This window comes from Triturus cristatus, chromosome 1_2 (genome assembly GCF_964204655.1).
Source record: "Triturus cristatus chromosome 1_2, aTriCri1.1, whole genome shotgun sequence".
NCBI lineage: Eukaryota > Metazoa > Chordata > Amphibia > Caudata > Salamandridae > Triturus > Triturus cristatus.
In genome coordinates this window covers 757,840,445-757,867,788 of record NC_140580.1, presented here as the reverse complement: position 1 = coordinate 757,867,788, position 27,344 = coordinate 757,840,445, and the positions used below count along the sequence as shown (strand labels likewise).

Below are 27,344 nucleotides of genomic sequence, written 5' to 3'. Positions count from 1 at the left end.
TGTCAGACGGATGGGGCAGGGTCTCCTTCCGGACAGGAGCTCTAGAGCTACTGTCAGACGGATGGGGCAGGGTCTCCTTCCAGACAGGAGCACTAGATGCTACTGTAGATGCTGTAGTTATCTGGGCAAGGGCAGCTACAAGATAGGAGCGGGGCAGCCAAAGGCAGGGACACAAGATGCTATAGTCAGACGGGAAAGAGACTGGTACAGGTAGAAGTACAAGAGACTACAGCCAGACAGGAGCGGCCACAGGCAGCAGCACAAGATGCTAGAGACAGGCAGGGGTTGCCACAGGCAGGAGCGCAAAATACTACAAAGCTGGGGCTGCCACAGGCAACAGCACAAGATGATACAGACAGACAGGGGTTGCTACAGGCAGGAGCACACGATGCTACAGGCGGACAGGGCAGAGGCTGTGCCAGGCAGGTAGCTAATGCTGTCACAAGCTTCAAACTGCTGCAGAAAGTGTAGGGCCTATTACAGGCCATGGCACAAGATTAGGGGTGGAGGGAATATGCGAAATTAACTTTCGCAAAGTATCGCGAAAATGTTTAAAATTATCGCAAACAAGGGGAAATATCACGAAGATGCGGAAGTTTTTTTCCTGCATGTTCGCGAGATTTTCTGCATGGTTGCGGGTCGCCAACTTACCCATGTGGTTGCTTGTTTTGAGTTGTCTCGCGGTGCATGATCGCGAGAAGAAAGACGTGATCGCGCGATGCATGACGTCACTGCGGGCGCAAACTGTCGCGAGACAGCGCAAATGGCTAAAAACAATACAACATCTCATGGAGAACGCGACCGGATCAAGAAAACTTGTCGGCGAATGCAGGGATTCAGGTAAGGCGATCGCGCGTGCGCGAGAATGTATTATTTTACAGCGCGAGCAAGAAACAAATTATCGCCAAGCTGCAGAAACCGGAAATTTTGACATTTTCGCGCTCTCCGCGGAACGCGAAAATGTCAAATTATCGCAATTTCCGCGAACTGAACGAAATTTTCGCCCAGGCCTACACAAGATGCTACATGCACGCCTGTTGCACCCATGGGCTGCTAAACGGAGGTGTGCAAAATGCTACAGATGGGAAAAGTTGCTAGAAGCACGGACAAGAGGGGCTAGAGGCGGAAAGATACTGCTACAGCAGTGTTGCTTCAGACAGGGATTTGCATTGATGGGTGGCATAAGCCCTAGTGCACAGTGAGGTAGCTCAGGGGTCAGTCGCTGTAAGGAGTCTGAACCCCATGATGCACAGTGAGTCCCTGGTGCACAATAATATCCTGGAGCACAAGCAAGACGTCTCATGAGTTGGTCACTGAAAGATTTGTCACACAAGTGATTTTAGGAGGCAGTCACTGAGGAGGGTCTCAAAAACCTGATCACCATGATGTGTCTGAGGTATCGTTCAAGGATTTATGTCTGAAAGTCCTTGTGCATGTTGATTTGTCTTATGGCCTAGTCACTGATTGGTGCGTGGAAGACCTAGCACACGTGAGGCTCTGGTGCGCAATGAGGTGATCAGGAGTCGTTCATTCATAGCTATGATAAAGAGCTGGGAACTGGGAAGCGTTTAAGTCACTGAGAAGTCCCTAGAGGTAAAACTGCTCTATTGTGCATTGTTAGAACTTGGTTTTCTAGTTGGCAGAGGTATGCACCCTGCCCAAGAAGAACCACAATCCAAGTCAGGGTAAGTCAGACGCCCACTAGAAGATTACCTGTGCTCACCCTCTGGTAGCTTGTTACAGAGTAGTCAGGCTAATCTAAAGAGGCAATGTGTAAATTATTTGTGCAACACACATACACAGTAACACAATGAAAACACCACAAATAAACTCCACACTGGTTTAGAAAATTAGACAATCATTTTTATAAATAAACCAAGACCAAAACTACAACAATCCAATAAGTAGAATTCGAGATGAGAATTTTTAAAGAATACAAAGAGTTCTAGTGCTTAGAAGCAATAAGTGCCAATGGGGGGTTATCTAGTTCCACTGGACCAGGGCAAAGTCAACAGTTCAGGCCAACTGCAATGGAGCACAAACGGGCGACGAGAGCCACGCAGGCCCGGTGAACAGTACCTTGACCCTGGTCGCAACAGTGAGATGCTGGGTGCAAACGAGCAATGCGTCGATGTTGAGCCCGCAGTGAAGGCGATGCATCGATTTTCTTCACACAGTGGCAGCGATGTATCAGGGCTGTTGAGCCAAGAGCTGGTTCTGAAGGCGATATGCAGGGTTAATCCACGCTGAAGGGGGTATGCTTTAATCTTTTCATTGATCTCGAAGCAGTGGTTCCAGATGCGATGTGGTGGTTGCGAGTGCGATGTACCGGTTCTACTCCCGCAACAGGGTCAATGGGCTGGTTTTGCTACATGTACACTGGAGATGAGTCGATTACTCTGGTGCAATTTTTGGGTCCACTTCCAAGGAACCAGGCCAGGAGCAGGGGTAGACACTTTGATAGCCCAGAGTCTCAAGCAACAAGAGGCAAGCGACCAAGCCCTTGGAGATCATTTCAGTTGCAAGGCAGAGTCCAGCTCTTCCTCAGCAGGGACAGAGAGTAGCAGGCAGCTGGGCAGCACAGAGAAAAAAGCAGGTCTTCCAGATCATCAGTCTAGCAGAGTGTCCGTCCTTGATACAGCACAGCAGTTCTTCTGACAGAGTTCAGTTCCATATCCAGAAGTGTCTGATTTGGTGGGGTCAGAGGCCCAGTACTTATACCCAGTTGTGATTTTGAAGTGGGGGTAACCTCAAAGAAGGGCCTTTGAAGTGCACAGAGGTACTTTCTTCTCAGCCATAGCTCCAGACTATCAGTAGGGTGTAATCAGCCCTTTGTGTGGGGACAGGGTACTCCCTATTTAGGTGTAAGTGCCAGACCCTTCCTCCCTCCCTCCCTGCCCTGGAAGAGGCATTAAAATACATATGAGTACTCAGACACACATACTCTTCCAGTGTTCTGTGGCTGTCTAGAGGGAATACACCAAGTGTAATTGTCACCCACCCCAGACATGTATTGGAGACAGGCTGCAGGCACACAGAGCTGTAAGAGCAGAGAAATGTCCACTTTCTAAATGTGGCTTTACTACAATAGTAATGTTAAGTCCAACTTTACCAGTAAAGAGGATTTGTCATTACCATCCCAAAGAGGATTGCAATCAGAAATTAAAGCTTAAAAGTGTACCAAGGAATTCCCAATGTTAACCTCTGAGAGGAGTTGGCCTAATGGCTAGGGCGCTCGACCTCAGACCTGGGGAACTGGGTTCGAGTCTCGGTAATGACGCTGAACATCCTGTGATTCTGGGCAAATCACTTAATCTCCCTGTGCCTAAAAAATAATGAATGTGTGACGTAACTGGTGCTCTGTAAAGCGCTCTGATACCTGATTGGATTCGGGTCTAGTTCGCGCTATATAAAACTCTGAAAAAATGTTTTTTTTTTAAAAAGATATAAAACACAACACAGCTACTAATTTCTAATCAGAAATTAAAGCTTAAAAGTATACCAAGGAATTCCCAATGTTAACCTTTGAGAGGAGCAGGCCTCACAGTAGTGAAAGATTTTGTAGGTGTTTTTCACTACCAGGACATGTAAAACTCAAAAGTACATGACCTACCTTTTATTCACACAGCACCCTGTCCTAGGGGCGACCTAGGGCCTACCTTAGTGGTGACTTATGTGCAATAAAAGGGGAGTTTAAGGCTTGAAAAAGGGTTTTAAATGCCAAGTCGAAGTGTAAAAATGCACACACAGACTCTGTAGTGGCCGGTCTGTGACATGTTTAAAGGGCTACTTGTGCTGCAGGCCAACTAGTATCATTTAATTTACAGGCCCTGCATATATGTTATACCACTTTACAAGGGACTTACCAGTAAATTAAATATGCCAATTGTGTATACAACAATGTTACCATGTTTAGAGGAAAAGCACATGCACTTTAGCACTGGTCATCAGTAGTAAAATGCTCAGAGTCTGAAGGCCAACAAAACAAATCAGCAAAAATACGAGGTAAGCAGGCAAAAAATTTGGGGGAAGACCACCCTAAGACTACCAGGTCTAACATGCCTGTTTTATTGAGCGGTTACGATTAGTTTTCTTCTGTGAGGTTTCTCTACAGTCAGCCACTGCTACGTGCCTGGAAGTGTTGATGCACTGTGAGGTGCCTCAGAGCACAGTCACTACTAGTTTCTGGAAGGGCTGATTTACATTGAGATGTGTCATGCTTTGGTCACTCATGAGAGCTTGCAGTCCCTTGGTTCAGCACAGTGTCTAAGGGGGCAGCCACTGCTAGGTGTCGGGAAGTGCTGGAACTCAGTGACGGGACTTAGAGGTCAGTCAATGGCCATTTTTTCTAAGCACTAGTGTGCTGTGAGGCGCCACAGGAATTGGTCACTTGGAGATGTCAGGACACACTGGTCACCAGTGAGGAGTCTGATAGGTGTCTGGAAACCCTAGTGCACAGTGTGATAGTTTTGTGGTTACCTACCTGTTCAGAGGGAGCCTCCCTCCTGCTGCGTCCTGTGTCCACACGTACTGGCACCACCGTCTCATACTGCCGCACATGCGCAAGAGGCTCCGGCTGGCTGGACGAAAGTTCTGGAAAAAAGACAGATGAATCAGTCTGTATTACTGATGAAAGGCAGAAGACTTCCTATAATGTTCCACTTTACTCACTGTCACACAGTGATTTCACGGTACATTTTCCACTTACAAGCGAGTCAAAGGACGGAGGGGGGACACAACACTTTTAGACACACAATATAACATATTAGAAAAAGAAACATACTTTGTCTCAGATCCATTTTATCCACTTTTCAACATATGTGTACCCCTGATTCACAGATTAGAAGGCCCCTTGATTTTCCGTATTTCTTCGCTGAACAGAAACGTTTTTGTACGATAATAATGTCATTTAATACATAGCGCAAATTGAGTTGCTCTTGGCACTAAAGTAATAGGCGCTTTTATTAACCAAGACAATAACAGGAAATAAGATAGACGCTTACTAATGATAAAGTCCCTGGTACATTTTTTGTTAATTATCAGAACGTACACCCAGATTTACAGTGTGTTTTAAGGAGTGCTTGTTGGAAGTGGTGGGAAGAGCAGCCTCTGTCAGCTGTTCCACACAAAATATACTTTGCACTGAAAAGATAACCTGAGCACAAGGCCAAAGGGCTTCGCATCATGTAGCGTTAAAACCTGATCAAGAATGAAAAATAGGTGCATGGTTGTTAGAAAAGGAGGTCTCTAGTTGGCAATGGTTTGCACCATTGTCCAAATAGGGACCCTAATAGGGACCCTTCCTTCTTGTCAGGATAAGGGGGGTACACTACTGAAATAACCCCTGCTCACCCACTTGGTAGCTTGGCACAAGCAGTCAGGCTTATCTCAGAGACAGTGTGAAAAGCATTTGAACATAACCAACAGCAATACAGTGAAAACACTACAAAGGACACCACACCAGTTTTAGAAAAATAACCAATATTTACCTGTGCAAAGAAGACCAAAAATGATAAAAGACCAACATACAGTAATCAAAAATAGCCACTTTGCAACTGTGACTTTAAAATGCAGTTCCTTAAGGGCCGGTAGTTCTGTCCGGGGCTACTGCAGTGCTGAAGATAGGGTCAAAAACAGGAGGCCAAGAAGCAAAAAGTCTGGGGGTAAACCCGCTAAAAAAGCCAAGTCTAAAAATGGGACAGAAACAGTGCAAACATCCCTTGAAGTCCACACAAAGCCAGATCTACTAAATGAATTTGAGTAAAAACTAGATCTAAATGGCACCACCCACAAACAATGGGCAAGTGGGATATCATGTGATATTCCCACGAGCACCTTCTGTGCAAATATTTCACAAATTAGGTAAGGGTGTTTGCCTGTGCATATATATCCATACTCTAGGGTGGCCCTGGAGTACAAATCTCATGGAAGACACGGCTTGCTTGCCATTGATCTGAAAGTATACAAAACAGTGCTAGAGGGAATGCCTAAATTAATTTCAGCTGCACTTGGGCCTTACTTTGCACATCATGCCACCCCAGTTTGGACCCAGTTATATGCACATGAATAGATTGACCCCCTCCATTGGAACAGGCCAGCCCGAACTGACAAGCCTTGTCCTCCCTGAACCGGAACACAAGCGAACCAGGACCGGTTTCACCCTAGTTATGGGCTCATCAGTCGAGTACTGTTTGGGTCCAGTGTCACAGTGTGCATGGGGCCCATATCTGGGCATACCTGTACCATTTAGGGCGGCACAATAAATATACAAAACAGTGATGGAAGGAATGCTTGAATTAATCTCAGCCACTGGTAATCACTCGGGCCGCATCCCAGTCCATCCTTATTTTGCACAGTATGCCACCTCAGTTTGGACCCAGCCATATGTAACTCAGTCTGACCCTGCTCCAGTGGGAACAGTCCAGCCCAAATTGCTCTGTAGCACAATGCTTATCACACACAAACAGCTTTTCCATCACAAGCACTGACGATGTCATCAGTGGCATACTATTCTTTGTGAATAAGGTGATGTGCAATTTTCTAACCTTCATGCAAAACACAGCTGTAGATTTTCACGCAGCGTTACTCAAATTTGAGTAAATCCAAAAATCAAAGGCCGAGCCTGCCTTGCATAGATTCACACCCAACACCTCCCAGTAACCCCATGCAGACCTCAGTAGCAGGCGCAGTACCTCATCTTACGAGTGAAGAAACATCTCTTTTAGCAGAGGAGTTCTGAATAGACACCTTCTTCACACCACATAATCTATAAGCGGTTCCGTTACACTGCTGTTGCAACTGTTGATAATAAATTCAACACAGTATAAAAGTACCTCTCCGTTTTTTTATTTATTTATAAAGTTTTGCATAGCGCGAACGTGACCCTTGAGGGTATCAGAGCACTTAACAGTAGAGGAAGGCAGGATATAGTTGTAAGAAGAGGGGGCATATTATCAAGAACGGCGTTAAAATTATCGCCGGTTTAGCGCCAGCAAACTGCCACTAAAGCGGCGATAACGGGCTTGATAATATGCCGCAGAGAATTCCCCTAGAAGCCCATGTTCTGGTGTGAACATGGGCTTCTATTGGAATTTGCATGGGCATATTATCAAGCCCGTTATCGCCGCTTTAGCGGCAGTTTGCTGGCGCTAAACCGGCGATAATTTTAACGCCGTCATTGATAAGATGCCCCCAGGAACTTGTCGTATATATGAACATAGCATAGTAAGACTGCTGTCTACAGCGAATCAACAATGTAGAAATCATACACCGTATCGGAGTAGTAGGCTGGTATATAGTCAATTAGACATAATGTGTTATCAATAGAACATAGGGGCATTATCTTAGGGCATAAACTTGTTCATTAGAAGAGTTTTCTCCATTGGCCTCAGAGGTAGAAAAGTCCTCTCTTTGTTCTGGTGGACTGATATTTCCAGTGCTGGGATCCGTGATTGACCCAAAGGTAGTTCGTTTATTTTATTTAGAGTGTTTTATAAAGCGCGCACATGATCCAGGGGTATCAGAGCGCTGTACATAGGGTTGAATGAAACAAGATGAAAGGTAAAGACACGGATACCTCTCGAGTAAAGAGCCGCATTGGGCTGCTGCAACAAATATAATTATAATATAAACTTCCGTAGTCATCGTAGCTCTAGCTACCTCATGGTGGGTATTAGCTGCTGCTCTGAAACTATTCAGAACCACGTACCCAGAGGAGCAGAGCGTTCGAGGACTCTCCAGCAAGCGAGGTACCTCTGACCAATCTAGAGGTTGCTGGCATTGAGACGTCACTTGCGCCCTGTCGCTCCGAAAGACTATTCCAGTAATCTATTCATTAGAATCATTTTTACCTTTTTTTTGTTGGAATCCTGAGCGGTCAAACTCAGCCAGTCTGAGGTCTTCAGGTGTCAATAAATTGAGTAGTCTTAAGACTGATTTCAGTAAAAATTCTAGCGCCTAGTGATCCGCTAGAGTGGGAATGTGTGCTCTAGAAGTAAACTTGCTATGCAAAGGTAGAAAGGGATTCTCTCTTGTAAGGCTGGAAAGTGCTTCTCTGGTACAAAATGGTTCCCCTGGTTGTAAGGTATAATAAGGAATCTCTGTTGACAAGTAGATGAGAAACGTGCTTCTCTATTGCCTCTTCGTTGCTTGTCACAGTAGAAAAGTGCATCTGCAAGGTATAAAATTGATGCTACTGTGAAATTGTACTGTAAAAAGCACATCTGCATTTGCCTTTAAAGGGGTGACGTGCTTCTTCATTGACTTGTGAGTTGAAAAAGTGCTGATCCATTGACTTGGAACATCACATCCTTATGTTGCAGAATATGTTCTTTTTTGTGGTGAACAAGTGCATCCGGTTTGACTTGGATGATAGAACATTAGGCTTCCGTTGACCTGAGTGATTATAAAGTGCTGACAGAGATGTGCTTCACATAAAGTGCCGACAGAGAAGTGCTTCACAATGGATTTGTGAGATATATAGAGAGACTGTCGTCGGTTAACTTGTAGATCACATAAGTAATTCAGCATTACTTTTATGCGAGAAATGCTTCGTGGAAACGCGCAGCACGTTTAGTCATAGGGTTCAGCTGGGCTTCCATGCTAATCGGTATAGCAGAGACGAACTTTCACACTGATTTTGGCAAGTAGAAAAATGTGTTTTTGATTAATAAAACACCAGATACAAAATGCTTTCCCGATGACTCGCAAAGTTGCACAGTATTCTCTGCTGACCTGTGAGGTTGGTAGAACCCGCGGTCAAGACTCGCTGAAAACGTGAGCAATGACGCATCAATCCCAAAAGGTCTTTTAAAAAACATATCGCTTTTCCCTGGTAATTGATGTCACGGGAATGACGGCAGATATGGTTTCGAGCAGGAGAAGCGAGGTCTGCCAAGGGTCCCTTTTCGTGCCCTTGGTGGGAAGCTCTCTGATTGGAGGCTCTGGGGCCCTCCCAAATGACAGCAGCCCTGGAGCGGCTGATGCTCACTCCTCACTCAGTGCCAGATAAAGAGCAGGGCCCGGATTCTTCTCAAAACGGGTGCTGACTCAGCCCCCTGCGCGCTGTGTGATCTGAGGAAGTGACTCACATGACTCAGTCCCTCCAACTAACAGCACCTGAACGTATCAAACAGAAGCTTCACCCTCCCCCCCTCCCCCCCCCCCTCTCCGCAGTCCAGCAGTATGTGCCTTGACACTGCAAAATAAATGTGCCATTATTTGTAACTGATGCTCATGTAAAGCGCTCCAATACCTACGGGTCGTGTTGGCGCTATATAAAACTTCAAAGAAAACTGCAGATCAGGCTGCCGGGTGCCTAGAAGCAGACGGTTTGGCGACCAGAGTGCTCACGCTCTAGGGTGGCTAGGAGGGGTAAAGCGAGATTTTTCTTAAAATAATTATTCTACTTCCTTACTTCCATGCTCAAGAAGTTAGCACTTGCCAACTTATCAGTTAGAAACAAAAGCGGATTTATGCGCAGCCTTTTAGTGAAGGTGAACTACATGTAATCTACTGTACTAGAGACATCGCAATCGCTCCCTACAACTAGACTGTAATGCCTGTGACATCACATTGCTGCATAGATCCGTACCGTGACACCACACTCCATGTGACTTAATAACTCCTTGTGCTGATAATGCAAGGGCCACTCCATCATACACCCTCACTAGCTTCATGGGGTCACTCGGAAATCACTCCAGTGGCCACGCCTTCTTCCAGGGGAACGGAAATCAGCACTAAGATGTTCTTAAGAGTGCCGTGGCCATGGTGAGCAGGAACCCAAGTGAAACAATTAACCACGAAAAGAACATCAAGTTTAAATCTATTCTAGAGCAAAAATGTGAAACGCTGCAACAACTAAGCCAAAGGACTAGAACCGTAAATATGGTTAGAAAATTAGGTGTAACTGCTCCATAGTATATTAAAAATAGTGGAACTCTATTTCTATTCGTTCCCTCTCACTTCCGCCTCTGATGCTGACTCTCCATTATGACGACATCCTTTACCTCCTCTGTCCATTGTGGCAGCAGCTCTCGCATCCTGTCTTCATTGTGACATCACCTCTCACTGCCTCTCCTTTGTGGTATAATTACTCTCATCCTCTCTCGATTGTGACGTCATCCTTCACAGCATCTCTCCATTGTGACATCATCCATCGCATCCTGTCTCCATTGTGACATCACCTCTCGCTGCCTCTCTCCTTTGTGGTATCATTTATCTCATCCTCTCTCGATTGTGACGTCATCCTTCACAGCATCTCTTCATTGTGACATCATCCCTCGCTGCCTCTCTCCTTTGTGATATAATTTCTCTCATCCTCTCTCTATTCTGACGTCATCCTTCACAGCATCTCTCCATTGTGACATCATCCCTCGCTGCCTCTCTCCTTTGTGGTATAATTTATCTCATCCTCTCTCGATTGTGACATCATCCTTCACAGCATCCCTCCATTGTGACATCATCCCTCGCTGCATCACTCCTTTGTGATATAATTTCTCTCATCCTCTCTCTATTCTGACGTCATCCTTCACAGCATCTCTCCATTGTGACATCATCCCTCGCATCATGTCTCCATTGTGACATCACCTCTCGCTGCCTCTCTCCTTTGTGGTATCATTTCTCTCATCCTCTCTTGATTGTGACGTCATCCTTCACAGCATCTCTCCATTGAGACATCATCCCTCGCTGCCTCTATCCTTTGTGGTATAATTTCTCTCATCCTCCCTCGATTGTGCCCTCATCCTTCACAGCCTCTCTTCATTGTGACACCATTCATTACATCCTCTCTCCATTATGACCTCATGCCTCGCATCCTCCCCTCTGTCTGACATTTCAGAAGATGTAGCCTGCCCTCCCAGACCAGATACATAAATTACATTATAGATACAATGACACAACCCCAGAACCGGGCCCTACTCTTTGTTTATAGACTAAAACATTCTGTGGTTCTTGCAAATGACATATTGTGCATAGGCAGAAGTGTTTAATATTAAAACAGTAAAACCAAGAGAACAGTGCGCTAATTCCCTAGCCCAGTCCCATTCGAAGCTGCTTTCTGTAACCAGTTCTCTCATGAAGCAGACACGCAGACTCTTCTCTGCTTAACTTCCCCTCAAGTTCGAGCTCCCCCACCGTACAATAACTGGGTTTCTGCAAAGCGCCTCGCTCCTCACAGGTGCAAGGTCAGCACTATATCAAACAGGGGACACTTAATCCACATTGATTCCACCCTGGATCTGTTTACACCGGTGTAAGTAATCCGTCTAAACCCTCCTAGGATTCCACAGCTTGACCTCCTGAGTCGAGGCCAATCCATGAATCAAAGTCCACAGGCACATACACTTTAAAACATAAAATTATTTTAATTACATATTGTCTGGGATGATCTCATTTTCTCGATGACAAAGCAAACACAAGGAGATGATGGATGGAGCGCTGAAACTTTTCAGACACTCACCCCCAGTCACAGATCTGGGTTGAATCCATCATCATTCTTTAGCTCATTTCGTTCTTTAGCTCACTTCGGCACCTCAGTTCAGACCCAGCCACATGCAAATCAGTCTTGACCCTATTCCACATGGGAAAATTCCAGGTCGAACTGCCAAGGCAGGTCTTCCCTGAACCGGAAACAAGCATCCTGGTATCGGTTTCGGGGTAACACCCCTCATCAGCTAGGCTAGCTTGAATCCAGTGGCAAAGTGAGCAAGGGACCCACGTCTGGACATACCCTGCCAACTTAGGGCGAACAAAGCAGGACATTGAACTTCGAAGTAGGACAGACAGAAAGACAAGTGTGTGTGTGGTGGAGGGGGTGGAGCTTGTGAACTTCTCCTGCCTGTCTGCAAAGCCGCACCCCCAATGCGGTCTCAGGATTTACCTTTAAGGTCCCGTGTCTTTGTAACTGCTGCTCCTCTCTGTTCCCAGAAAGGGATATCAGAGATTCAAATCAGAATGGATCCCACTGGGGGCTTTGAAATCTAGAGATGTCTACATTATTATTATTATTACTGTTCGAATCTGGTGGCGAATTCAGAATAGGTGTTAATGAAAGATCTTCAGATTTCTGGAGGAAGGCAGAAATATGGATGAAAATATACCAGTGGAAGCACCGCCACCACGTACTTAACCCAGTCCATTATCTGCTGACAACATGTGGCACATGTCCACAGACGCCCCACAGAAGCCTGTCAGGCAGCAGTCCTTGAGGAGAGAGCCATGGGTGCCAAGGAACAGCCAGGTGGGTCCTTGTGCACCAGGAGAATCTGTAACTGAGCTGTAGCTGTGTCCTTTGAGTAACCCTGGTTGGAGAACTCCACTCCGTTCGGGGAGTTTGCGGAGTCTCCCGCACTCCGCAGGGTACGCAGAGTTCCCAAAACCTCAGCTCCGCAAAGCGCAGCAGATTTTATTTCCTCGCTTGGCCTCGTTAACCTCAAGTTGGCGAGTGTGAGCAAGGAAAATCCACCTCCTGGTGAGATTTTTCCCTGCTTGCACTCGCCAAGGTCTAATTGGCGAGCGAGAAAAATTAACCTCCTGGCATGATTTCTCAACGCAAGTGGTCGGATTTCTCAATGCAAGTGGCCGCAGCAGGTTACGACAACTGCATTGAGAAACCTTCCGTTCGCGTTGAGAAAGCTGCCACCCGAGTAGAAAATCTACTCGAGCAGCAGGAAGAAAGCTGCACCATGTGGCATTGAGCATGCTGCTGTTTGCAATGATTTTACAGCGCAGGACAAACACCCGGTTCTCAAAAGCACAGTGAACGGTATGACTCTAACGCACTCCACCGCTCACGGAACTCCGCGTAGCGCGGCACAGGTTTTTGTCACTTTGCAGTGTTCCGCTAAGCGGAACTCAGCAAACTCCACCAATGCTTACCTTTGAGTGAGATATGGGTGACAGGGACCGGGCGAAGGCGGAGAGACCAGGAAACAGCAAGAGAAGGAGGGAAGAACCGAGATAGAGTAAACAGAGGAAGGGTGCAAGAAGAAGGGAGAAAGGAAAGGTGACAGAAAGTGTGGGCAGAGGAAAAAGAGAAATGGGGAAAAGAAAGAGTGTAAATGAAAAGTGGCAGTGAGAGAAGGATAATGGATAGAAGGAATGAGTAGGCTGAGAAAAATAAAGAGGGTGAGTTAGAGAGAAGGCGAAATAATAAGGGAGGGAAAAGCGAGAGAAGACTCACTGCATGATGACAGAGAAGTTTGATATGAGCAAAATTTCACAAAGCTAATAGGGTTGCCAATGCTTGTTTGCTTTGAATGGCTTTTGGCAATGTTTAACAAAAAACACTCAAAGATGGTTATCAACACATGTGCAGATAAATGAGCTGCCAGCTTGTAATAGTTTTTGTTATGCTTTACCAAAAACCACGGTAAGGTTGGCTCACATGCGTGCATGCACACCTTTTTGTAGTTTTTGCTAATAGTATAATAAAAAACATTCAAAGATGAATGTTTTTTTGCCCACAATCTTAGCCATGGCATATGTGCATACCCTTACTCATCTTATGTATTTTCAGATGCTAAAAAGTGTGACAATGTTTAGAATTCATTATACTGTCTGTATATAAAAAAAGAATCGAAAGGAGTTATATCAAATTCTTGGATTACATTTTTTTGATTCAACTGATCAACTAGTTAGTGGATATATTAAGTGCATTTTAACAAAAATAGTACATATATGGAAAAACTATAATTCTGATGAAACCAGTGATACTAGACAGACAAGTATGAATGTATAAGTATGCCTGGAATACACAGATTGGCATTAGGTCATAAAATCATGTGATGGGAATATATGTGAAAGTATAATTTGGAATTCTTTATAATTGTATTCCTAGTTTTTTATATATTTAAAAAAAAAGAATATAAATAGATAAAAGAATGAAAGAAAAAATAATAAAAATTGATTTTTGAAATGGAATAATTTTTGGGTGGTTGCATATTCTTACATTTGAGAGTCCACTTTTCCATTATGTTTCCTAAATGTTTTTTCACATGTATTATGTAGACCCTAATTTAGGAAACGTGATTAGGGGTACCCCTTTTTGTGCAAACTACATACACATGGGGCCATCTTTGTGTTATGTTGTATTGTAACATGTATACAGCACTTACTACTCCTATGTAGGGCGTAGGAGAGCTTACCTAAAGGAGTAGCACGCTACACTGATAAGGGTGTGTGGTTGTAAGGATCTTGTGTTTGTTTTGATCCTATGTAGGAAGTTTGTCAGTGTCATGCGTGATGACCACTGAGGTGCACAAAGCAAACACAAGGAGATGATGGATGGAGCGCTGAAACTTTTCAGACACTCACCTCCAGTCACAGATCTGGGTTGAATCCATCATTGTTCTTTAGCTCACTTTGGCACCCCAGTTCAGACTCAGCTATATGCAAGTCAGTCTTGACTCTGTGCCTCGTGGTAACAGTCCAGCCCGAACTGCCAAGCCATGTCTTCCCTGGACCGGAAACATGCATCTTGGAACCGGTTTCGGGTTAATAGCCCTCATCAGCCAGGCTAGCTTGAATCCAGTGGCAAAGTGAGCAAGGGACCCACATCTGGGCATACCCTGTCAACTTAGGGCGAACAAACCCAACACAAGAAGAAGATGGACGGAGCACTGAAACTTTTCAGACACTCACGACCATTAACAGATCTAGGTTGAATCCATCATCATTCTTTAGCTCACTTCGCCACCCCAGTTCAGACACAGCTATATGCAAATCAGTCTTGACCCTGTGCCTCATGGGAACAGTCCAATCCGAACTGCCAAGCCATGTCTTCCCTGGACCGGAAACATGCATCCTGGGCCCAGATCTCTGTACGGGGTGAATGTTTGACATTGTTCTGCATTCTGTCCAACAATTGTGCTTTTTGTACTTGTCACCCTGAGTGGGACGGGTATGCCCAGTCGTGGGTGCCGTGCTCTCCATGCCAATGGAGTCAAGATATCCTGGCTGATGAGGGCTGAAAGCCCAGCACCGATCCTAGGATGCTTGCTTCCAGTCCAGGGAGGACCTGGTCTGGCAGTTCGGGCTGGACTGTTCCCATTGGGCACAGAGTCAAGACTGATTTGCATATGGCTGGGTCCAAACTGGAATGGGATGGTGAGCAAAAAAACGATCGATTTAGGGCCAGATCTCGGTACTGGGGTGAATGTATGACATTGTTCTGCATTCTGTCCATCAACTGTTCTTTTTGCATTTGTCACCCCGAGTGGGACAGGTATGCCCAGACGTGGGTCCCATGCTCTCCATGCCACCGAGGTCAAGCTATCCTGGCTGATGAGATCTGAAAGCCCGGACCGGCCCTAGGATGCTTGCTTCTAGTCCAGGGAGGACCTGGCTTGGCAGTTCGGGCTGGACTGTTCCCATTGGGCGCAGGGTCAAGACTGATTTGCATATGGCTCGGTCCAAACTGGAATGGCATGGCGAGCAAAAAAACGATGGCTTTAGGCCCAGATTCCTGTACCTGGTTGAATGTATGACATTGTTCTGCATTCTGTCCATCAATTGTTCTTTTTGCATTTGAGCACCAAGGTGCAGTGGGACGCAGCGCTTAGCAGTGTGATGGATGAAGAGCCGTGAGGCACATGCCCGCAGTTTATGGATTTCGGTTGCTAGCATTAAGTGGCTCTGCAGGCCCCTTTATGGTATTTCTTAATTCATAGTCCACTTAGCTGATTAGTGCACTGTGCTGTCCATTCTGAAATATCTTGTTTAAAGTTCATGGTCATCAGCAGACCATAGGCTGGAGGGAGACAAGGACCAGAGATCTTCTGGGATGGCCTTTGTTATTATCATCCCATATCTAATTGTCCTTGGGAGATGTCAATAGAGGACATAGCATGTAGCTAGTTGGGGCTTGAAGCAGTGGACAAATTAAAGTCCTCTGTTGGCCAGCGAAATGTGGCAGATCTCCTAGACAGTGGTGTAGCTGGGGGGTCCGCCCCGAGTGGCGCTCTTTTTGAAGGCGGCATCCCCCCCCCCCCCCCCCCCCCGGACAAGTAGCCTGTCGACCCGCCACACCCAACACCCCCTCCTCCCCCTTACCTGCACTGGGCAGAAAACTCCGGGATCGCCCCGGGCGGCAATAGATCTAGGTGCGCCACTGCTCCTCGGTCTGCATCTGCACACCTAATCTTTTCTAATATCAACTCACAGTATCGAGCCAACAAGACTTGATGCTACTGCACCTAGACTATGACAACAACGGCATCCATGCAGGCCTACAAAATCGCAGTAAAAAGTAGCAAGAACCTGCCTTGAACTTAAAAAATTCGTACCTACCACACCTGCACTTATGAATTCTGATTAGTTCCTAATCCGACACAGGATCAAATTTAAGATATTAGGCCATATGCATAAAGTATCACATCAATGCGGCCCCAAAGTACCTCTGATCATTGGCTTCGCCAAGCCATCCAACAAAGAATAGGGGATCATCCAACATAGTCAACATATGCCAAAGAAATTAAATTCAGAGGAAAGTCGTTAGTAGTCTTGCCACACATCCCTGGAATACTCTGCCACCCAGGCTGAGGTATCAAGAGTACTTTTGTCAACTAGGGAAAGATTTGAAAATCTCATTGTCCGCAGATGCATTTTTTCTTCCCATGCTGAAACCCCCACGGTTAAAACCAAGGGGCAGATTTACAAGCCCCTTGCGCCACTTTTACGTCATTAGATCTCGCGCCTAGCGATGCAGTGCGCAGAATTACTCGCGCAGCGAGAGTCCTTTTGTCCGGGGGTTCCGAAACGGAGCCTGGACTTGTACACGCTTGTGCGTGTGTTATTACTTTTGTGCTACCCGATTGGCCTTTGCGTGCGTCTTTTTATGAAAGACTGCACGCAATTGGCCAAAGGCTGGTGCATTGCTCCGCCCATGGCCTATTGGTGTCTATTACGTGCTTGGTGCACGTAATAGACACCAATAGGCCATGTGGTTTCAATTATCGTGCCCAGACACGGGCGGGATAATTGAAAGCACATGGCTTGCAGTGGCGCGTGCGCACCACTCGTGGGCTTCTTCTTTTTATTTTGGATCCATTTCACACGGAAGCAACAAAAGCCAAAAGGCTGAGAGTAAACACCATAGCTATTTTCTTTGCCAGTGCTTGTTCGTGTTACACTGTCTTCATTGGCTGCTGAACCAAGGGATTTCAGGTTATTGTAATCTGTGTTTCTGTAAAGTTTTTATTTCAACGATTCCAGTTCATGAAGAACAGACAGCACAAAGAGGAATGCCTCCATGACATGACTGATGGGCTCTACTCACAGAATCTTCCAGTGCAGCCCTGTACCCTCCCACAGACATGCAGCCTAGATAGGTAAGCATCATCCGACCCCCGGTCCTGCCCTAGAGTCGTGGTGACTCCTTGTGAATAAATGAAGCAGCGCTGCCATGGAAAGAACAAGAAGGGTCGCTGCTCCCCTTCACGTGTGCTGCAGGAGCTGCTTGTGAGGGCTTTGACTTGATGGAAATGTTTTATATTGTATTTGAAATGTACCAAAGAAAGTGATGCACAGATCAGGCCAGGCTGCCAGCTTCTCATGTGCGCAGCCCGCGGGGTCCCTTCGAAGTCCTTTCATTTTCTTGTCATGAGCAGTTTGCAAGAGGGCTTCTCAGAAAGGCTGCAGCACTGAGCATTGCTCACTGGATTATGTGTTTCTTTTACTTACTCAAACTGCATTGCACATTCCTGTTCTCTACATTTTTAACAGGTTCTGTTTATATAGCGGCCATTGTGCAGCTGGGTCATTTATGTGCCATCATTGGCAACTTACATTTCAACAATATTAGGAATTCTCAAGTTGTCCTTCAGTTTTCCCCTCACACTCCAGCACTTGACCGGCTTTTTTTGCAAACTCAAAACTACATGTACCAGAGTGCAAAGGGAAGTGCCCCGTTTAATGCTAACTTGAGATGGCTGCACAGCGTGTCCAAGCTGCTTTGATTGGTAGTAAGGGGGTTTATCTTCTCATGACAGCTCTACAGGCTGTAAGACGTATTTGCAACTCACTGTCTCAGCAAATGGTACCTGTTGACCGAAGGTAGGACTGAAGTAGCGCTCCTTGTATGTTCCACTGAAACTGTTCACCAGGCTTTGAAAGTGGCCTGTCCGTGTGTCGCACACTTGAGGTCTGTCACTATGTGATCAGCAGACATATACCCTGCAAGATCTCGCCTCACTAATCGTATATCAACAGGTTTGCGGTAGGTGCTGGTTTATAAGGGGGTTAATGATAGAAATCGACATAAAGCCTTTGAAACATATGCTAGGCAGGCCAAACAAATAGTGTTTGTATTTCATTTCTTTTTGCCATCCACTCCACTTCATTACATGCCAGATGTACCTCAGACATGCAACAACAGTCTATCACTCGTCTTCATGTCACACGAAACAGTGGTTAAAACTCCCTAGTTAAATGTTACTGTTTTCCAACGTATTGTGTGGTCTGTCAAGTGCTTTCATCACATTGATGCTACATTAAACAAGCATTTGCAATGCAATAGGTCTCGCATTTATGCGAGTTTGAGCTATTGGTTTTGTAAATGACAATGCCATTTATTTGTTTTCCTTTTTAGAACATAAATAAAAGGCATTGTCATTGGCAATGCCAATAGCTTAAACTCACATAAATGCGAGACCTATTGCATTGCAAATGCTTGTTTTTAACATGGAAAAGTGACGTAAGGGTGGCGCAAGGGGCTTATAAATAAGCCCCTAAATTTTTGTTTGCCTTTTTTCCGCTATGCAGAATCGCAATTTTATGAAATCTTAGTTCTTAGAAGATAGAATCAAAGCACAAGCTGCAACTGTCTTCTTTTCTGCACAAAAGAACAATGTATATTTAGAGTCAAGGTTAATTTAGGGAGGGGGCATGGGGCAGGGACAGCACGCTTCATTGCTCTGTCAAATTGGTACCATTTGAACAATGTTTTAAAACAATTATAATTACTGGAGAACTGTTTGTATAAATGAATTTTCATGACCTCCGCAGAGGCCTGCAATGTTGTTATCTTTGATTAACGAACAATAGAATGATAATTAAATGGAACAAAAAGAGGCATGAGAAGAAGGACAGAGAAAGAATAACTGCATTCCAAGAGGGGGGATGTGGCAAGTAGGTAACTCGCGCGAATGGAGTAATGAGCAGATTTATAAAGAGTAACAAGAGTAAGGAGGAGATTAAAAAAGTGAAGAGTCAACCAAGAGAGACACAAGCAGGAGTGAGGAGTACACAGTGAATGAGAGTAATGAGGGGATATACAGGTTCAATTCGGGGAGTCAGGAGCTCCACCCAGTGAACAATAATAAGATTTGATTCCCACAAAGTAATTAGGAGAATCATAAAGAATAAATAAGGAGAATAGCATAGGGTGAACGTGGTAATGAGATATCCGCACAAAGTGGATGGCATAGTAAGGGTTTACACAGGATGAATGCGCTAATGATTAGATGCACACGGAGTGGCTGTGGAAATGAGGAGACACAAGACAAATTGAGATCATAAAGGAACTCAAACATTGGGAATGGTATAGAGGGGAAACGAATAATAATAGACATATGCATGAAGGTGGCGATGTGGAGATTCACGTTTCAATGTATTTCCTCTCTGGTGGACAGAGGGGAGGGAGGCACTCGGAGCTAGTTTAGAAGGTCCAGGGCCCCTGCTCCTATGGGTAGATCAAATACTCAGAAAATGGGGCTTCTGTTCCTGAGAAGGGAGAAAAAGTATTCTTAACAGGTGTGTCTAGACACAGAATTGTGAGGCACCGAGGCCGTCAGACAGAGTGCATACAACAATGCAGAGGCTCCCAGCGGATGAATGGAGGTGTGGTGGATTATCAGACAGGATGGGCCACGTACGGGACCTCCAAAGACTACACCCCCCGGGGGAAATGCCGGGTGGTAGAAATGACCATTCCGGCACTGAGACTATCTGAAGTTTCCACCATATTAAGGAAATTATTGGGACCAGAGAAAAGCCAGAAAAGGTTTTCCTACTTCCAAAGCAAACGTTGTTGTTGACTCATAATGGGGAGATTTAAGCACTTCCACCGATTTTGTTTACCATCTACAGGAACCACCTTACGACCTACTCACAACCCTGGAAACTGACATCCACACAGATCCAGTTCACAAACACATCATCTTCAAAGCCTCATGGAGTCCATCAGCCCATTCTGACAGGCGTAACAGCCACATCAGGACCATCAAAACTGATTGAACCTCAATGGGGATAAAACACAAAGAACAACCTGTACCTTCAATAAAGAATATGTTGAGATATATCTGTGGCCTACTTCCATGGACTCCAAACTGAAACGGACATACTACTATATCAAGTGACACATGTACTCCACTAACAATGTAAAACTCTTTAAGAAACAGCAAAACTTCTGAAACAGGAGTATAGAACACTGTGACTGGGTACCTGCCACAGGGGACTAATGCATCCACTGTGTGCAGGGGCCTGTGTTCCGCCTCTTGTGTCAGGTTCGAATCCTGGCGGGTCCACTCAGCCTTTCATCCTGCTGTGATCGATTAAATGAGTACCGTTGGGTCAAAATGATGGCCCCCAGGGAAAAGTATGTCACAGACTAGTCTTTCCCCAGGGGTATTTGTGCCCCAAGCAGGACATAGGTGGGGATAGGTGGGTTGAGGAGGAAGGAGCAGGCCTGGGAATTTGCAGATAAGGGTCCGGAAGGGGTGGTCTGCCTCTTCCAGCCCTGTGCATCACCGGGGAAGGCTTTTGGTTTTTAGTTCCAAGTCTGTCCGTCCACTCACCCACCCTACATGTTGAAGCGGTGAGGGAATCGGGGACTTGTTTTTTGTTACAGCGTTGTTGTGCCTAAGTTAGGACAGGTTGCAGGGTTAGTAAGCGGAAGACTTGGGGGGTGGAGAGTTACATGCGGGCTCTCTTCCACACCCTCGGGGGAGGAGGGGGGGGGGGAGAAGAGCAGAGCACAGGAGCAAAAGCTGTGGCTGTACCCTGTCGGGTGCTGAGTGAGCTCAGGGGAGGGTGTTTTGGGAGATTAGGAAGAAGGCAAGAATGTGAGGTTCGGAGCAGGGAAGGATGGAGCGAGGTATGATGTTTGGGGAATGGAAGTTGGCGTGAGAGGCCGTGTGATGTTCGGGCGATTGGATTGTGCCTTAGTTCACAACGTTGATGTTATTGATGAATTAAACTCAATGATATGCAGCCATGTCCTAATAAAATTGGCCTTTCACGCTACTCATGGGTCATGTGTGTTTGGTGGAGCACGATAAACATCTGGTAGTATTAGGTGAACGTGCGCTTTACAACATGTTATGTTACGACTCTGGATTGCCCAACCATGGTGCTTGCACATGCCAGGCTTTCTGCATAGTCGCCTGAGATGTATTTTCTGGAGTTTCTCTAGGTCAGAGTGATTGGTTATCCTGAAGACATGGAATGGATCGTCCATCCAAGCGCCAACATTGAACAACTAAATATAGGGGCGCATATTCAATTACAGTCCAACTTCCCCCCAAAAATCCTCTATTCACGGGATATTCCATCTCAAAATGAGCTCGCCTGAGCCCTATAGGCAAGAAAGAGCAGTGTCTGAAATCTGATTCAAGGGTGAAGTTCAAAGGTTACTCGCCTTGCCCAAAGAACTGCAGAGTCCACACCTCTAGCTTGCATTTCCCCTCCAAATGCAGGGTTCACAATGCCTCGCCATAAAACAAAGCCCTTCCGTCAAAGAACGAAGCGAAGCAAGGCGCGTTTTTTGTGTTTTTTCTTAATAAAACATCGATTTATAGAAAAAGTAATACTCGGAGACACGAGACCGGCACATATGACTCAAACATTCATACTGGTGGTACGGTACTCTAATATCTTGCCTTTCTTTTTTTGTATAATATCATTAAAATGGAAATTTAAGCTCAATGCCCGCCTCCCCCCCCCCCCCCCCCCCCGCCCACCCAAGAAAGATTACCAGCAGTGCTTTATGAGAGAGGCTGTCCCAGACCCCCAAGGGCCAGCGCTCAAGGGAGTTGTCCCTTTCACGGCTTATACCCCCGTAATACTGTCCAAAAAACTCATTGGCAAAGAACCCGTGTTTGATTTTCGTTTTATTTCTTTTTGTCGCTCCTCTATTTCTCGAGCTTTCTTTTTGTTGCCACCCCCAACCTCCTTCCTCTGAATTTCTTTTGTCCTCAGTTCGCCTTTCTTTCACTTTGCCCTCTCATCTCTTTGCACTGAATTGCTGCTTGCTTGTTCTTTTCCTTCTTCTTACGCGCGCGTGCTCTCTCTTCTCCACGTGTATCTCACTCTCTCTTCCACTCCGTCTCTCTCTCCACCTTTCATACCCCATTCGTCTTGATGGTCACTAAAAGTCACTGGAGCTTGCCAGCTCTCTATAGCTCACTGACGCGCCTTCACACAGCATCCTTACTGCACCAATGGAACCCTCTTAGCCACGTGCAGCTCACCCGCCTCCTGCATTTTACAGTGAGTGTCTCCACAAGACACAAATAAGAGATACAATGTAAATGGGTGAGTACTACTTACCGAAGACCCCCCAGAGCCCCAGGAGGGTCCAGAGGCACAGCATGGCTCCTAAAAGGAGAAGCAGATTAGGGTCCCCGCGCGTGGCTCCTCGGCTAGGGCGCGGTAATCAGCTCTTCACCTCAGCTAAGGTTAGGGGTTCTGCTCCCAAAAGGGGGGTTCAGTGCTTAGCGCCTAAGCCTGAGGTGCGGCGCTGGATGCTCCAGAGCTGACGGGTGGAGGGCTGTGCCCCGGAAATGTGAGGTGGCGGCTCTGATCCTGGGCTGAGGGGTAGAGAGGCTGTGCCCCCCGAGCTGAGGGTGTGGTGCTCCTGGACTGGGTGGAGGTTCTTCTGGCGTAGAGTATTTCTTTCGTGCAGGGCTTCCGAGTTCTGCTCCTCAGCTTGAGGTGTTTCACCCGAGCTGTGGTGCTCCTGGGGAGAAGGCACTGCTCCTGAGGTGTCTCCCGTGAGCTGGAGCCGCGGTTCTCCGATGCTGGAAGGAAGCGCCGCTCCTGAGCTAGAGGTGTCTCCCCTGAGCTGGGGCTGCGGTCCTCCTGCCCTGGACGGAGGCGCTGTCCCTGAGGTGGAGATGCCTCTCCTGAGCTGGGGCTGCGGTCCTCCTGCCCTGGACGGAGGCGCTGTCCCTGAGGTGGAGATGCCTCTCCTGAGCTGGGGGCTGCAGTGCTCTGAGTTGTTTGTTGGCGCTGCTCTCGAGGCGCTCTGCTCCCCAGCCCCGGCCAGTATAGACTGCCGCACTCAGCTGCTCTCATCGCTTTAAGGAGCCGTTGCTTCCCATCCTGTAGCAGTCAATCGTGTGTGAGTCACAGCGCCCTGCCCCCTCCTCCACCCCTGAGTCAGGCGCACAGCGCTCCGTGCACCGGCAGGCACAGGGGGCAGTGAGAGGGCGAATGGACAGGCGCCCCTATCACCAACGTTGGGGTGAAGGGGGCTGGCAGGGCAGGGGTGTCATGGAGGACCGGATACATTAAAAGGGAACGGGTGGGGGTAAAGTACTCAAGATGAAACGTGGTAACTGTGTGTGGGGCAGGAGGACCAACGTGCGTGCGCTCAGTGTAAGCCAAATTATAACGATAAAGTGATAATTTACAAGGCAATACATTGAGTGAAATAAAGCACACACCACCCCAGTGGGGCAATTCAAACTGATGGCGCCCCCCTGCAGAATGTGATGAGGACAGTGCTTTAAATGGACAGGTAGTGGTACTGTCCGGTACTGAGTACCCGCTCTTCTTTGATTTGAAAGGGAGAGTACCTGCACTTCCCAGCACTGCTGCAATTCGTGTAATAGAGGAGTGAAAACCAACGCGTACTCCAATTAGTGAGTACCTGCACTGCTGCAATTCGTGTAATAGAGGAGTGAAAACAAACGGGATCTCCAATTAGTGAGTACCTGCACTTCCCAGTACTGTTGCAATTCGTGTAATAGGAGAGTATGGGCACTTTTCAGGAGCAAACCAACGGGTACTCCAATTAGTGAGTACCTGCACTTCCGAACACTGTTGCAATTTGTGTAATAAGAGAGTACAAACCAACGGGTAGCCCAATTGATGAGTACCTGCACTTCCCAGCACTGCTGTAATTCGTGTAATAAGAGAGTACAAACCAAGGGATACTTCAATTAGTGAGTACCTGCTCTTCCCAGCACTGCTGCAATGCGTGTAATAGGAGAGTACAAACCAACGGTTACTCCAATTAGTGAGTACCAGCACTTCCCAACACTGCTAATAGGAGAGTACCAGCACTTTTCAGGAGCAAACCAATGGGTACTTCAATTAGTGAGAACCAGCACTTCCCAGCACTGCTAATAGGAGAGTACCAGCACTTTTCAGGAGCAAACCAATAGGTACTCCAATTAGTGAGTACCTGCGCTTCTATATTTCCATTCAAAGCACTGCACAAGGGGCTCCTCAGACGCCAATATCTCACAGATATTCATAGACCTTGGGCGGAATGGGGGTCTCCTGTGGCCTTGCGGAGTCCCCACTGAGCCACAGGGGCTGCAGGGGCCCGAATTACGCCCTTTACTATCCCGTTTGTTTTAGATCTGTTTGCTTATTCACAGCAAGTTATGTTATATTATCCTATGTTATGGTGCTTTGTACAGCGCTCTGTCACCCAGCAGGGCATCCAGGCGCTAGCAGGTGAGTGTCTAGCAAGGCCTACACTTAGTCAGGTTCCCCAAAGACGTAGGTCTTAAGCTTCATGAGAAATTCAAGAAGTTAGGAAGAAGTTTAGGTATGTGGTGGCAGGTCGTTCCGTGCTTTTGGAGCGATGGAGGGGAAGGCTCGGCCACCAGCTCTGGTTTTCCATATGTGTGGGATGTATGAAAATAGGAGTCCGGCTGAGCAGAGGTGTCTGGAGTGTTTGTGAAAGTGGATGCGCTTGTTGAGATATGCAGGGCCTAAGTTATGCAGTGCTTTGAGTCGGTGGGAAAGGAGTTTGAAATGCGCTTGCTTGTGTACTGGAAGCCGGTGAAGGTGCTTGAGTTGAGGTGAGATGTGTGCACACCGTGGCTGGTTGAGAGTGATTTTAGCTGCTGAGTTCCGAATGGTCTGCAGCCTCATGATGAGTTGCTTGTTGATACCGCCCTGCGTAGAGTGTGTTTCCATAGACAGCTTGCTGGTGAGGAGGGCGTATGTGATGGTTTTCCAGGTGTCGATCGGGAGCCACTTGGAAATCTGCCTTAGCCTCTTCACGGTGTGGACGCATGAGGCGGTGACAGCATTGACTTGGGCGGACATGTTGAGTTTGGAGCCAACGGTGATCCTGAGCTTCAAAGTGTGAGCAGTGGTAGCGGGCGGGGATTCTAGTTCTATCTGCCAGCTGGAGTCCCACAGTGAGGTTTTTTTTCCCAAAGATCACAACTTCCGTCTTGTCGGTGTTCAGCTACAGACAGTTGGATTTCACCCAGGTGGCGATTCTGATCATTCATGATGTGAACTTGTTTCACGTGCTAGGCGTCTTGTCCATGAGGGAGAGGATGAGTTGCACGTCGTCAGCAAAGAAGAGCACATTGATGTTGTGAAAGCAGATGATGCTGCAAGTGTTGAAAAGCGTCGGGCTCATGGAGGAGCCTTGCAGGACACCGGACCTCCAGGGTGATAGGTGCTAGGCTCACTGACTGGGTCTCGTGGCGCATGGGTCCATGGATCCCTATGTGGAGCAGGCGTTGGATAAGGATGGGGTGGGAGACCGTGTCAAATGCTGCAGAGGGGTCCATGAGGAAGAGTAGTAAGTGAGCGAAGAGGGGTCAGCCAAGGGTTTCTTCGGCAAGGAAAGGACTGTAACATGTTTCCAATCATCTGGAAAGGTCGCTGAGGAGGTGGACCTGTTGAGGATGGGTGTGAGCATGGTGCTGATGGGAAGTCCATTGGAGTAAGGTTGGTGGGGGCACGGGTCCAAAGGGCCCCTGTGTGGATGGACTTCATGGTGGAGGCAGTTTCGCCCGGGGTTGGGCATGAGGTTAAAGTTGGCTCCACGGACGAGGTCAGGAGCCAATTGGTGAGGTCTGTTGAGTCTGGTTGCAGGTTGAAGTTGCTGTAGAAGGTGGTGATCTGTTGTTGAAATATAAGGAGGGGTCGTTGAAGAGGTCCTGCAAGATGGTGGTTGAGTTGGGGGTTGCAGTAATTGAGGTGAAGGCCTTCATGATGATGAAGATGTCCTTGCTGGTGATGATTCGTCTGCCTGGGTGGTGCAGTTAGTGGTCCGGATCATTTTGTGGTATTGTCTCAGGGCTAATTTGAATGTGCCCCATCCATGTTGTCATTCCTCAATCTCCACCTGCGCTTCAGTTGTTTGTAGTGATGGTTATTCAGCCTGAGTTCTTCCATTAACCAACTGGTTTGGGATCTGGAGATCTTGTCGTGTCATTGTGTTGGGGGAGCAGGACATCTGCACTGGCGATGACCCAATTGTTGAAAGTCTTGATGGCTTTGTTGAGATTGCTGCTTTGTTTGGGTGGATGGGGGTTGAGAGCGGTGTTCCATCCTCTGCCCAGGATGTTGTACTAGATGTGGCGGGCTAATCTGGTGGTGGTGGACCTGGATGGGAATGCTGAATTTGACGAGGTTGTGGTCAGTCCAATTGACAGGGGCGGGTTCTTCAACTTGGACTTTGCTGAATGAATTGGAAATGGGGTCCAGGAGGTGCCTGGCAAAGTGAGTAGGTCTTTAACTCATTGGGTGAGGCCCAGGTTTCCAAGGTCTTTGAGGAGTGTTCTCGAGTTGTGGTCTGACTGGTCTTCCAGGTGGAAGTTGTGACCCCTGAGGAAATTGTAGTTGGTTGAATCGAGGATGAGTGGCGTGGTGAAGTCTGCAATGGTGCTGTTGCTGTTTTCAATACTGATGGGGTTCACATTAACATCTCATTCATTTGGGCTGGCATGAGATGTCACCCCCCTGCCCTAGCTCAGGCTTGGCACTTGATGCACGAATCCTACACTGCCTTCGAGGGAGCCTGGTGAAGCGCTCTGTGAGGGGCGCAAATTTCAAACCAAGGCCATGGAATGGGCTAGGGGAGCAATGGAGGTGACAGGCAAGAAATGGATGGATAAGAGGTGGGGGGAGCAACGGGTAGGGGGAAAGAGGAAAGGTGTGGGGACAGAGGGTGTAGCAAAACAATGGAAGACTGAGACATGGGCAGTGAAGAGATGCATGTGGCGCAAGAAGAAAGGGGTATGTGGGTGTATTCACGGAAAGAGAACAGTATATTCAGGGCCATTACACTGCAAGCAGTAAAATGTATTATATTAATAGAAAAAACAATTGACTACATTTTCTCGAATGCATTATAGAAATATGCG

General features: G+C 46.9%; 1 protein-coding gene across 2 annotated transcripts in view; it reads right to left on the bottom strand.

Moving 5' to 3' along the window:
* The window catches only part of ADAM8 (ADAM metallopeptidase domain 8), a 162,564-nt gene extending 139,266 nt beyond the window's left edge, over positions 1 to 23,298 (bottom strand). Inside the window, exons 1-2 of one of the 2 annotated variants that reach the window (XM_085608712.1) lie at positions 22,546 to 23,298; positions 4,484 to 4,593 (exon numbers count right to left, since the gene is read on the bottom strand). In XM_085608712.1, the coding sequence (XP_085464838.1) occupies positions 4,484 to 4,593; positions 22,546 to 22,588 (153 nt within the window). In that variant the 5' untranslated portion in view covers positions 22,589 to 23,298. The remainder of the gene's footprint in view (positions 1 to 4,483; positions 4,594 to 22,545) is intronic. The other variant, XM_085608711.1, reaches the window with a different exon arrangement.
* Positions 23,299 to 27,344: the final 4,046 nt, after the last annotated feature.